This window comes from Dermacentor silvarum, chromosome 11 (assembly GCF_013339745.2).
Source record: "Dermacentor silvarum isolate Dsil-2018 chromosome 11, BIME_Dsil_1.4, whole genome shotgun sequence".
Lineage (NCBI taxonomy): Eukaryota > Metazoa > Arthropoda > Arachnida > Ixodida > Ixodidae > Dermacentor > Dermacentor silvarum.
This window is the reverse complement of record NC_051164.1, coordinates 53,799,573-53,812,239: the sequence shown is the minus strand read 5'-3', so window position 1 is coordinate 53,812,239 and position 12,667 is coordinate 53,799,573. Positions and strand designations below refer to the sequence as shown.

Sequence of the window (12,667 nt, the reverse complement as noted above, 5' to 3'; positions counted from 1 at the left end):
TAAACTTGTCATTCACATGTGTTCTTTCGCAAGCACATTTTGCTGATGAGTGGCAAAAAACTTGGGATGGAACACAGCACTTCACTATCTGTTGTGCTGGTATGAAAACTGTACTGGGCATACCCCATTCACACTCATGGTCTTGTGGGTATGCTCACAAACTTGTCAGTGCACAGACAGAACATGTAAAAAACAACCGAAAGTGTACTACTTTCGAGTTCCTTGGTCTCGACAAAAGCATTGCTCCCTGTCGTTAATGCAAACAATGTTATGGCGATCTCAGCCTCACGAAATCACTACACCGTTGCCAAGAAACAAAATACATAGCAGCCCTGTATTGGTGAGCCATGATGAAGATGATGATATGGTGTAAATACCAGTGCGATATGATGGCAGTATGACGGCAGCCACTAGGAGTAGATGCAGACTGCTTTCGACATGATCTCTACCTCATGCATTTGATCCCATTTGGTATGAAACTGGCCCGTTTCTATCCACCAGGAATGTTCTCAGAACCTGTGAGGTCACCTTTTACTGCTCAAGCATAAAAAATCCTGACTGAATGAATTTAACAATTTAATAAAGTTTTCCCTTGGAAGTACAACTTCGTTATCGTGGTTCAACTGTATTAGTATATGCTATACACAAACAGTTCAGCAGGAACTGTCATGCTGCAGGTGGTACTGAGAGTGACCGTACTACCGCACCTACAAGAATGCCCCTTTAGCAAATGTATTGATCTGAATGAATGTACCGGTCTGGATGAATCAATGATAAAATGGCCACCTCAAGAGTTTGTGAGGCTTCAGGTGCGCATATTCTGTTGCACGATTTGTGGTCCATGTTGCTAAACACTAGCTAAATGCTCCTGGATTCAGGAGTGTTTGCAGCATGCATCAAAGAAATTACGAATTTCTTACCAGGGATCCCCTCGATTTTGCATAGACCACGAGCCCTTGCTCAAGGGTGCTTTGCCGGCTTTTGTTCTTGATATGAAACTCAGCCTCTGGATCAAAGGCCTGCAAAGAAAATGGGCAACATGGGTGCTGGTGTTTCACTGAAAACTTGAGGCAAAGTTATGAAGCAGTATTTCAGCAGAGCTGAGAGTAGAGTGACTCGGATACAATTAAATAGCACAAGAGACCACCTTCCTTTTACAGTACAGCTTCCTCCCTATCTGTTGGGCTGTTTAACCACAAGAAACATTACCGTATTTACTCGAATCTAGGCCGACTCCGATTCTAAGCCGACCCCCCAAAAGTTCGAAGTCCGAAAAAAAAAAAAAAAAACTTACCTCGAATGTAGGCCGAACGAAAAAGCGAGGACAGCATTCGCAAAGTGAAACAGCATTTATTAAATTTGAACATGCCGAGCTCATTCTGTCACCATCGCTGCTAGCCTCGTCGCTATCTTCCTTACTGCTGACATCTTCAAACAGTGCGCTATATCCAGTACCATCCAGCGCATTAGAGATGCTGCATTTTTGGAAGGAGCGCAAGTTGCGGCGCACGCAAAAACCATCTCCCGTGGCCCCCTCCAACGACAGACCGATTCCGAAGTTCCGCCCGGTTTGAACGTTTGACGATGCCTCTATGGCTAGCACAACTACCGTATTTACTCGATTCTCACGCTTCCTCGATTGTAACGCGCGCCCGTTTTCCGTGAGGAAAAATTTGGTAAAATAGATTTCCTCCCGATGCACTGATGTTGCGATGAATAAAAAAAGTCTCAGTTTCACCCGAAAGGCGATGCATCGAATGCGGTAGCAAATTAGTAGACCGCTATTAACAAGCACGGTGTCACGCGCGCTCAAACAAACATGAACACACCTCGCTCGTTGACCGTATTTATCACATTTATCACACATTTATCCAGCCAGAGAACAAGGTTGGCTGTTACGGAAGCGGGGACGTCCATCCTCTTACGCCTGGGGCTATCTGCTCCTCTTAGCCATCCGCCGCCTCAGACTGTTAGCTTACCCCATGCCATCCGGAGCAACATCACCGTACCTCCTCTACCCCGCAACATGCACCCAGTGCACCACGCACAGCGAAGGGAGGCCCGGGCTCGGGCCATACACAAGCGATACGGGACTTTGCCCTCTACAGCCTACACGGATGCGGGGTCTTACCCCAGGCGCGCAGCCACAACAGCCACCGTAATCGTCAACAAAAAACATCGGAGCAGCATTTCGCTCACCGGATACAATCCCCTCCAAGCCGAGGAAGCGGCCATAGCCCTCGCGCTCTCCCAAACACAGGTTGAAGTCATAGTTACCGACTCCCAACAGGCGTGCCGCAACTTCGCTAGCGGAAGAATTCATGCCACTACGCTCAAGATAATTAATCAAAAGCCGCCAACCAGATCAGTCATAATCATCTGGGCGCCAGCTCATCACGGCATTCCTGGCAACGAGGTCGCCAACCACGTGGCTCGAGATTTGACCCACCGAGCCGACGCCGAGGAATCTGAACCGGAGCGTATGCACCCTCTAGTCTCATACCAAGACATCACACAACACTACAAGCTAACCCGCAGAACATACGCACCCCCACACAAGTCACTATCTAGAGAGCAGGAGCGATTCCTCCGAGCTCTACAGGTTAACACATTCCCCCACCCAACCAGAAACCACCTCATAGCCCCTACACAATTCTCTCCGCAATGCCGCTTCTGCGCAGAGCCCGGGTCCCTCAGGCACATAGTAGGGGGCTGCAGAGAGGCACCACTCAATCCTCCGAACCCCTACCACACCAACGAGCTTTGGGAGAGAGCCTTGGCCAGCTCCGACCTCGAAGATCAGCAACGGCTGATTGCGAGGGCCCAGGACGCGGCCCGAGCTCAAGGCATTCTGGAATGAGGACGCCTCTCCAAAGCTGCATTTAGACATTAAAGATGTTTATTCTCTCTCTCTCTCGTTGACCGCGGAAACGAACTGTCAAAACGCTGGAGATGAAGCGCGCCTTCGTGCTAGCATGCCCCTCGCTTCAACGCGGCGAAAACACGGCGCGCGGCGGACTTTACCAGTCGCAGATTGCTTTCAAGATAGGGCCAAGCCTGATCGTATCGCCGGAGTGGATCGTCGCAGATTACGTCCTGCTTCGGTCCACTGAAACCGTTCCGCATTGCTTTGCTGGCGAAAATCCTCTCCTTCTGTTTGCGCCAGTCCCGCTCGCAAGTTTCGGATTCTCCGAACGCCCGTGATGCGGCCCGATTTCCGTCCGTCTCCGCACAGATGATCACTTTCCTTTTAAATGCGGCATCATGATGAACTCGGTATTTCATGCTGATAGATAGAGCTAAGAACGTGAAGACAGACGGTAGACTATTGCCTAAGCACGTGTACTGCAGCACACGGAGGAAGCCTCCGCATGCAACGGTAGCTAGGCACGACGCGCGTGCGAGGCGGCCATTTTGAAATGCCGACGCAGATTTAGGGTAGTGTTGAAAGTACGCGTTAGATTCGAGTAAATACAGTATTCGTTTAGAAAGCGGTACTATAGTGGCATCGCCCATTTGGTGCCATTACGATAACGCCACACCGCGCGCCGATGCTGCACCATACCGATACTACCGATACGACGCAGGTCAAATAGGCGACGTCGCTCGTGTACTTCAGCTGGCTACTGGCGCGGCTAGTAGCGGCTGCGATACTGACTTTTCTAGATGGCGCTAACTATGCACCATATTTATCAGTTTCAGTTAAAAACTGGCGCGTTTTTTTAAAATCCTCGAATCTAAGCCGACCCTAGAGTTTCGTATGTGATTATTTGAAAAAAACTATCGGCCTAGATTCTAATAAATACGGTATTTCAAATTTACAAGTTGATGAATAAGACAGATGAAGTATGTGAGTGATTACTTTAGCTGGTTCAGGGTGTTGCAGCAAGTAACAAAATAACTAACCTTCAACACATACAAAAAAAGAAGAAAAAAAAAAAAACAAATACTAGTGAGATGATGTACAATGTACCTAAACTTGGACAGTGAAAGCTGAGAATAGTAAACTTTCATTAATTTGACTCAAGCTAATTAAATTTTTCGGTTAATTCAACACCAACCGAATGTCCCGGCCAGCACCCATGCATTTCTTCGAACCCAGACTTTCGTTATTTCGACCCCAAAAATTGGTCTTTGCCGGATAATTCGAAATTGCCCAGTCAGCACGCACTCGCCTGACCCCTAAGGTGACCCCTATAGCGACTCCTTTAGTTGCAGTGTTTGTCTCAGTGGAGGTTAGGGGACAGTAAATGTGTTCAACACACACCACCTCCAGGCAAAAACACATATTTTCAGCCTGTCCTACGAAGATTTTCATACAATAACCACAGCTCACAATGTCTTGATTCCAGTGCACACCCTTTTTTGTTCTTTTATTTTTTAGTTCCAGAAAACTTGGGCCGAAAATTGCCTGCATGGTACAATCGGATATGAAGCCAAATCCACCTTTCGGCATTTGTTTGTTTTACTGCTTAACAGGGATGTATTGCAGCAAAACTGACTTTAGAGCTGGTCGCCATTGTACAATACATATTACACCCTTGGCCAATTTTCTATTCTAAAAAAGCGGGTGTGTTGGATTTCAGCTTTTTTTAGGAGCTTTAATGTCATTTCTACATTTGTTTTCTGCTTTGGAAACATAAAAGTGGATACAGTCGAGTCCCGCTACAACGAAATTCACGGGACATGCGAAAACTTTCGTTGCGGTGGAACTTCGTTGATGCGAAATTAGTATGTATACACGTATGCCAAACAGCAAAGCTGCGAACTAAACTGAAACCATTGTCCTGGAAATCTTTGTGATAGCGTTGAGGCAAAGGTTGAGACGTACCGAAGGCGGTCAATAAAGTGTCAACTTCATGAGAGAAAGCATTTCGTGCCGCTGTCACAGCATTTTTCGTACATTGCGGCCGATGCCTAACCCAACGTGCCTGCCTGGCCGATCGCGAAACACTAATTTTCTGGCACATGCTCTGGCGCAATGAAGCGGTTTCAATTATCCCAATTTCACTGCATGTTTATGGCAAAGTCAGCAAGCTTGGCAAGCTTACGCTTTCCGGAAGTTTCATTTCCAGAAAATTCCGGAAAGTTTCTGGAAATGAGGAAGTTTCTTTTTACACTTCACCGCAAGCAAAGGCGTTAGGTGAGTCTCACAGTCCGTTAAAAGAGCCATCGCAATGTTGTTGTCGTGGGCTCTGATAACTTCCCTGATGAGGTCAAAAGGATCCATTACTATCAGCACAGTCGCCGGAGTGAGTGTGTCTTGCGGATTTTCATTTTCCCCAGATGGCGAGACGTTGGCATCATACTGACAACAGCGGCTGCTGCTTGTTGCGCGGCCGCTGTATACAGTAGAACCCTGCTGTTACGTTCCTGGGTGCTACGTTTTCCTGGCTGTTACATCGTTTTCAGCCAGTCACGGCATAGCTCCCATAGTACCCAATGCATTGGTAACCCCGCTGTTGCATCGCAACTGTGGGACCGTTCCTGCATCATGCGTTGCGAACTGCCGCCCCGTGCCTTCCTGAGTGACCATGTTGACTTTTCATGAGTCAAGCCGTTGCCGCGCGCCCTATGCTGTATGTGCGAGTGAAGGCGTACGAGGGTCAGCCAACTATTGCGGCGCAATCACGCACGCGCGAAGCAGAAATTCGGTGCGGAAGCGCGCTTCTGTCGCCCACGAGGCACGGGGGAAGGGGGGGTTAATCCAACGCTGTATCTCAAAAGCGACCTACGACCTGTAAAAAGTGCACGCCCGTGCAGCGTTGTACTCTGGCATTAACTGAGTACTGCGCCGCCGCACCCGGTCGGGCAGGCCGTATCTTGAAAGTAGTCTGTGTTGGGGGCAGAGTCTAGGCAGTCTAGGTGCGTCGGCGGCTCGTAGCTTATTGCGTGCTGTGTTTTCTCAGTGCTCAGTTTGTGTTGAAGCGATAGACAGCACAAAGGTCACATCGCTCACTGCTGCTGCAGCGCTTCCTCACGCCAGTGTTTTGATAGCGAATGTCCGCGCTCATCGAGTGTGATGTGTTCATGTTTGCCTGTGCGCGCTGACACCATGCTTGTTAATATAGTTAATAAGCGAACGTTTACAACTTTATACGGCCCATTAAACTACTATCCTTGCTTCGTGTAGCTCTCTACTAATTTGCTACCGCAATCGATGCTTTGGCTTTCGGGCGAAACTGCACCTTTTTTTAAAATGTAATAATTAAAATAAAACTGTGTGCAGTTCACCACTACTCTCATTTCTAAATTCTTCCCGTTTCTCAGCTCTTGCGTTTCCTGGCTCTTACGTTTTCTTTTTACGGTCCCGTGAAAAACATATCAGCGGGGTTCTACTGTATTGAAAGTGGTCTGCAACATGCACAAAGTGCGGGCCTCATCTTCAACGCGATCTGCGATATGGGCAAAGTGCAATTAGTGCCGATAGAGTGCCGATGCACTGTGCTTTCGACGTTTAGTTTGTGCTGAAGTGAGAGACGGCATGAAGGTAAATTCACTCGGTGCTGCTGCCGCGCCTCCTCACTCCCGCGTTTTGAAAGCGAATTTCTGCGGATATCGAGCCAGATGTGTTCATGTTTACCAGTGTGCACGTGACAGCGTGCTTGGTAATTTAGTTAGTAAGCGAATGTTTGCAAGTTTATATGGCCGATAAACTTAGTTCCTATAGCTGCCTACTAATTTGCTATCGCAGGCAATGGTTCGACTTTCGGGCAAAACTGCGAAATTTGTTTCCTTCCGCTTTCTGCCTTGGCGATCATCTGTGCCTTCTCCTTAACAGAGAAATTTATGCTTCTTCGTTGGCGTAGTTATTTTGACTGGACACACCGCAGAGAAAACGTCAGCAATTGTGTTGGTCCTGTGCAGTATCACGCATGCGCGCGATGACCAAGCGTGGCTATAGATTGCAGTGGCTCAAATCGGTACTTTGCATTTGATTTCATTCACGAAAACCTCGTTCAAGCGGACATACGATCATCACAGTTTTGGAAAGGCCTAATTTGACTACTCGGAAATTCCAATTTCAGTTCAGTCCCAGTTTTGTTCTGGAAAAGTTTGTTGAAGCAAACATATCGAATAAAACGCCCTCGTTATGAAGATACCTTTTTTTTTTTGTATTACCGTACTTTCCAGTGTATAAGACGCGTTTTTTTTCAAAATTTTTCGTCGGTGCGTGTTATAGAACGGTGCGACTTATGTACGTTTTTTTGTGTTTTTTTTCCGGAAAAGCTGCCGTCAAAATCGGATTCAATGTTATGGCCAGACGAAGCGCGCTGGTTGACTTAATTGCTACAGGTTCTGTGTGCGCAATCAAGGTGGCGGGTACGTTCTTCTCGTGATAGAGTTCCCGAGCGCCGTACGAGAAGAATGGAGCAGCAACGCAAGCGGCGGCAGGCCGACCGCGAGTCGGCCGACCCCGAATTCGTCACATCTGCAGATCGCTGTCAAGATACGGCGTGCGCAAACTACGCAGTTGCTACCAGAGTACAAGCCGCACCCCTCCCTCCCACGCTGCCTCCCCGCTTTCTTCCCTTGGGCGCGATTCGGCTCACAGTCGGACGTTTTCACTTGCACATACAACATACAGCGCACGGGGACGACGTTATCGCCCTTTGACTTTATACGGAACATCGCAGCAACCATGACGGCAGAAATGCGCCTGGAGTGGAAATATATAGCCCCCATACGCTTGTGCGTGACCCGCGTTCACGGAGTGAAACGTCATTGTTTCTTTATCGCTTACCGAACGAACAGGTGCGTCTTATACACCGGCGCGACTTATATACGTTTTTTTCAGGAAAAACTGCCGTTTTGAGGGGGGGGGGGGGGGGGGTGCGCCTTATACAAAGGTGTGACTTATAGACCGAAAAATAAGGTACTTTATGTGGGCAGCTGACAGGGAATCAAAAAATCTTCGTTGTGGCCTAAATTTCATTGTAGCAGCGTTCGTTGGATTCCAATGTACACGTTTGTTTTGGGAGCATTTTTGAATTGGGCAAATACTGCCAAATGAATCAGCGGTGTGTTTGCTTCTTTTTTTCTCATTTATTTCAATTAACCAGATAATCAATGAATTTCACCAGTACTGTCTGGGTCGAATTAATAGAAGTCTATTGTATACACGGTTAATATGAACTGCTTCTGAAAGGGTTGTCCAGTTCGTCAATGAAACACTTAAGGTGCCAGTCTTGTAAAACAAGCCTGCACTAAGACTTACCATTGTGAGCACATTGGAGAGAAGCTTCTCCGGGATGGGGTTGTAACTGAGCCGTTCAACAGTCAGGTCAATAAGTAGCATGAGCATGTTATAAACACCTTCCTGGACATCCGGCGCCCAGTTACGGACTGCAAGTGCTGTTAGGAGCTGCAGAGGAAGACAAAGGAAAAAATGAGAATGTTCAAGTTTTGCAGACCAAAAACATGTTGCAAGTACATCTAACATGTGGCTGTTGCTTATCTGCTTGCGCTTTTGAATGACAAAAATAAAGTTGCGGAATTCATCCTTGAGGCCTATCTATGAGAATGCAATAACAGTTTAGAGTTAGAGTGTATGGAGAAGCAATGAATAGGATTCATCTGTTTGTGTATGATCATTGGGACTAGATTCTGGGGCGGTTCTGGTGGTCCATAGATCGTTCACTGCCCATTACCTTAAGTAGGAGACAGAGCAGACGGTGTATGCTGAGGTATGATACACATTTATCAAATTTCAAATTTTCTACGTAGAGCAGCAGTACTCTGCCGCGCCATGTTTTGATGTTTTTTCAGGCACTTGTTTGCCTTTATGCCAATCCTCTTGGCAACTGTATTTTTGTTGCCAAAATAAACTTTCGTTCTTTCCATTCTGCAATCGCTTCTGCAGTGGGTGTGTGCTTCCTCTTTGGAGCCATAAGAACTGCTTAAGTGACTTTCCCCGTGATATGGATTGCATATCCTGCATGTGATGACATACAACATCAGATCATTGGAATATGCTCATCTCTACAGCTCAGAACAAAATCGATGTACCGCTCAGGAACCCACACCAAGACACATGTGTTATGACAGGCATTGCTGGCATTAGAGTAAAATTTCAGCGTTGCAGCTTCGAGGCTGGACATCCAGGCTCAGAAAAATGGCTAGGGTTGAAGAAAAAAATGCTCTTCTACATTTAATTTTAAAAAATGATACTGCATTAAAGAATTTGTGAGAATCACCAGATGATCATGAGTGTGTCAAGGGATAAGTAAGATATCAGAGATAGAGAACAGCTAGTGTAGAGGACAAAACATATCATGAACATTCCATGCTTTCATCTACTTTTGAATACAAGGTAGACAGCTATTTTGTAACTCTGTCTCGACAATGTTACAATGACACCAAGCATGAGTGCTAATTTTAGAAGATACTGAAACCTAATTTCTATTTCAATTGACTTTAGCATGAACAGGGATAACTTTTGCATCTATGCAAAGTGATGCTTGCTTTAATAAATTTTTTTCCTTCTGGCTATGACATCTGCGCACAGGTTTGGCACATCTGCTACACAATGAAAAACTTTACAACTTGCTTTTATATTCGACAGATATTTTGAACTTCAGAAGAAAGCTAACCAATGAAATGCACAAATTTTGACCAATAAGAAAAACAGAAAAAAAAATAATTGGCGGCATGGATGAACACGAGAAGCAAAAATGGTTACCTTGCGAAAGCACTCAGGCATGCATGACTCCATGAAGTTCCTACAATCAGAGTTTGATTCACATTGCCCTGCAAGGTGGGAAAAAAGAAGTGGGTGTAGATATCTGTTATAGAAACGTTAAGCTAAACATACAGTGCTTTGACAAACGGCCCGATAGAGTGATTGCAATATGTTAGCATTGTTAAACACTTATCTTAAACATGCTTCTTCAAGTCCCGCTTTAGTATGTGGAAAGTCACCGCAGTATGAAAATCGTGAGGCTCCCCTTAGCAGCTTCGCCGTAAAAATACAGAAAAAGACATGCACTATTTCTAAACAACTCTTAATCTGGATCACTGCTGTTGGAGTCCAGCCATGCCCCTAGTCATGGTGCCGAGCCCAGTTTTCTGGACACGCTGACGAGTTTTATGTGTGCCGCCAGTAGTGGCCAAAGTACTGCTACATTGTCTGTAGCTCTTTCAGTGGCGCGGTCCAGCTCTCTCAGTTGAAAGGAAGCGATGCTAAGATGTTTCAGTTAAAAATGGAGGTGGTGGTTGCATGGTATCACAATCCATTAGTTTACACCGGGTCTAGTGCAGTGGTTGAAGCGCAAAGCATCACCATGATGCTGAAAGCTGGCACCACAAATGAGGCCCTTGCATTCTTCCTTTATGCTTTGAGGTAATGTGTACACAATTGTGTATGCCAAGGTTGTGCATCAACAGCAAAGGCACTGATGAAAGTAATGACATTTAAAATGTGTCACATACATCTTAAAACACTTGATTGGAATTGTGCGGCCAGTCTGATTACCGTGTGCGAAATGCTTTAGTAAAACGAGTGGGAATGTAGATGGTTGGGTATCTCAGTGTATGTCGTAGGCAGCGGGCTCACTTCTTTCATTTTTTTTTTCACAATTTGTTGCACCAGGCACAATTTTCAAGTGACTGGATACGTGCTTTTGAATCCTGCTAGACATGGAATAGTTGTTGTTCTCATATCTGACGTTCCTGTATGAGCTTTTGCATAGAGTCCACATTCTCTAAACATAACAAAACACACTAAAGGATTGAAAATTGTTAATCTATTTTGCAGCTGTACGCTTATTATTCTGAAAATGTAGGAAATGCGGTCGCGGTAAGTTTTAAGTCAGCAGATTAAGTTAGTGTCTGAAAGGGTTAACTTGCAATTCTGTGCATTTGACTCGCGTTAAGGCTGGGGTCACAAACTGTCCTAAATTTAGCTGGAAAGTCCCGACTTGACCCAGTCGGGACGGCCAAATCTCCGAACTTTCGCTTTTTTTTGTACTGGATAACAATAAATAGACCAGATTTCCTTTTTATAATGCCTGAGAGCTTGTTTGTACATTTGTCTTCTTACTTTTCTGTTGCACTTTCATAAACATAAAGGCAGTTTCATTTTTGTTGTGGTTTTGTTCTGTTGTAGGCCTTAACCGTTTATGGTACCTCTATCTGTATTGATAGCCATGTTAGTCAGCCGACTATACTGCACTATCTTGTAAATCATGACACAGCAGAAGTAAAGAAATTGTTTGAACTTTACTGCATGTACAGAATGGCGGCTTTTGGCACTGACAGGGTCGGTCTTTAGCCAGCGGCCCCCCTGGCCCAGGAATAGGCACTCAACAGAACCCACGCCGGCATCTGTCATTTACAATGTTAACTACAAAACTGTCCCATGCACTCTGTTCATCAGAAAGCCTCATAACAGCTCCAAAATATACTCGATAAGGCAGCCTTGTGGGAATGCCCCAAAAAAGCAGTGTTGGCCAGAAACAAACTGAGCTCGTCTAAAGCCTTTATAGGGTTAATAAGTGCCAACGATAACATACCGTATGAGGCAAAAGGTACAATCTGGCTAAACATGAGCCACAAGGTTGGAGAATGTGCCAAAGTGTTTTGCTAGATTGGATAGTAATGCGACTATGATTCCGACTTAAAGGGAGTGCGCTGAGCTAAAGCCATATTACACACAGCCCTTTGATGTCTGTTTAATCCCTTTCTATCTGAGCGAAATCACATTATAAAGATTGCTATCAACCTGCTCTTTATTTTTTACAAGGGTTTGGTTTGGGCTAGTAACACTCACTGTAACAGTTTAACAGTGCTAGTAAAGGCAAGGACAAAGGAAGTGACCGGACAAGTGGCGACTTCCAACTACTTCATTTTTTTCAAAGCGATAGTATATAGCAGTTACAAAATAACTATGTGCAACAGCACATTACGCGTTAGTGTTACTGCAGTTTCTTTATCAATAGAGCCACGATTTCTTAAGTATCACATGTAGATGACATGTAACATTCCCTAATATCTCATTTTGTTGGTTTGATATGCTGCTTGTTTGGTTATATGTAGTTATTGGATCAGCTTTTCCATGCTTATTTTGTAACTGTAAATATACCATCACTCGAAAAAAAATTTGGTAGTTGGAAGTCGGCACTTGCCCTGTCACTTTTTGTCCCTCATCCTATGCTTTTAATCTCCTGTTGTGCTGTTATGCAGCTGGCCACCGATTGCTCGCACAAAAGGTGGCCACCATTTCTGCGAGACTGAGATACTGTGCACAAGATGAGAGAGGGGGTGAATGCAGGCATCAAGAGGCGATGAGCAATACGAGAACAGCTGAAGCCTCTTCTTTTGTGTCACAGAATCAGGGCACAGATCAGCACCAATGTAATCAGGGAGCACAGTTTTCCATGTACTCTTGCATCATCACTCATGTTGAGTTGGATAGTACAACTTTGTTCAAGCAGTGTGGTCGATACCTTTCGAGGTGAGGTGCCACCTATAAACGGCCAGGTGGGTAACACACATAGTTTACAGTACATACCCTTCCATGGCTATGACTGGAGTTAGCAGTTCTGGCTAGTAAGTGTAAATATATGTAAGACAAAAGTATAGGGCAGGAGGGGAACAACACTACAATGTCTTGTCTTGGCGCTACATTAAAAATCACAGCCCCAGGTATACTGCTGCTACCAAGAAG

At 45.5% G+C, this 12,667-nt stretch overlaps 1 protein-coding gene across 1 annotated transcript in view; it reads right to left on the bottom strand.

The window, feature by feature from the left end:
• LOC119433206 (ubiquitin carboxyl-terminal hydrolase 24) overlaps window positions 1-12,667 on the bottom strand; it is a 124,772-nt gene that overhangs the window by 107,688 nt on the left and 4,417 nt on the right. The window contains exons 3-5 of the mRNA XM_037700362.2: window positions 9,683-9,750; window positions 8,219-8,365; window positions 921-1,019 (exon numbers count right to left, since the gene is read on the bottom strand). Coding sequence (XP_037556290.1) covers window positions 921-1,019; window positions 8,219-8,365; window positions 9,683-9,750 — 314 coding nt within the window. The remainder of the gene's footprint in view (window positions 1-920; window positions 1,020-8,218; window positions 8,366-9,682; window positions 9,751-12,667) is intronic.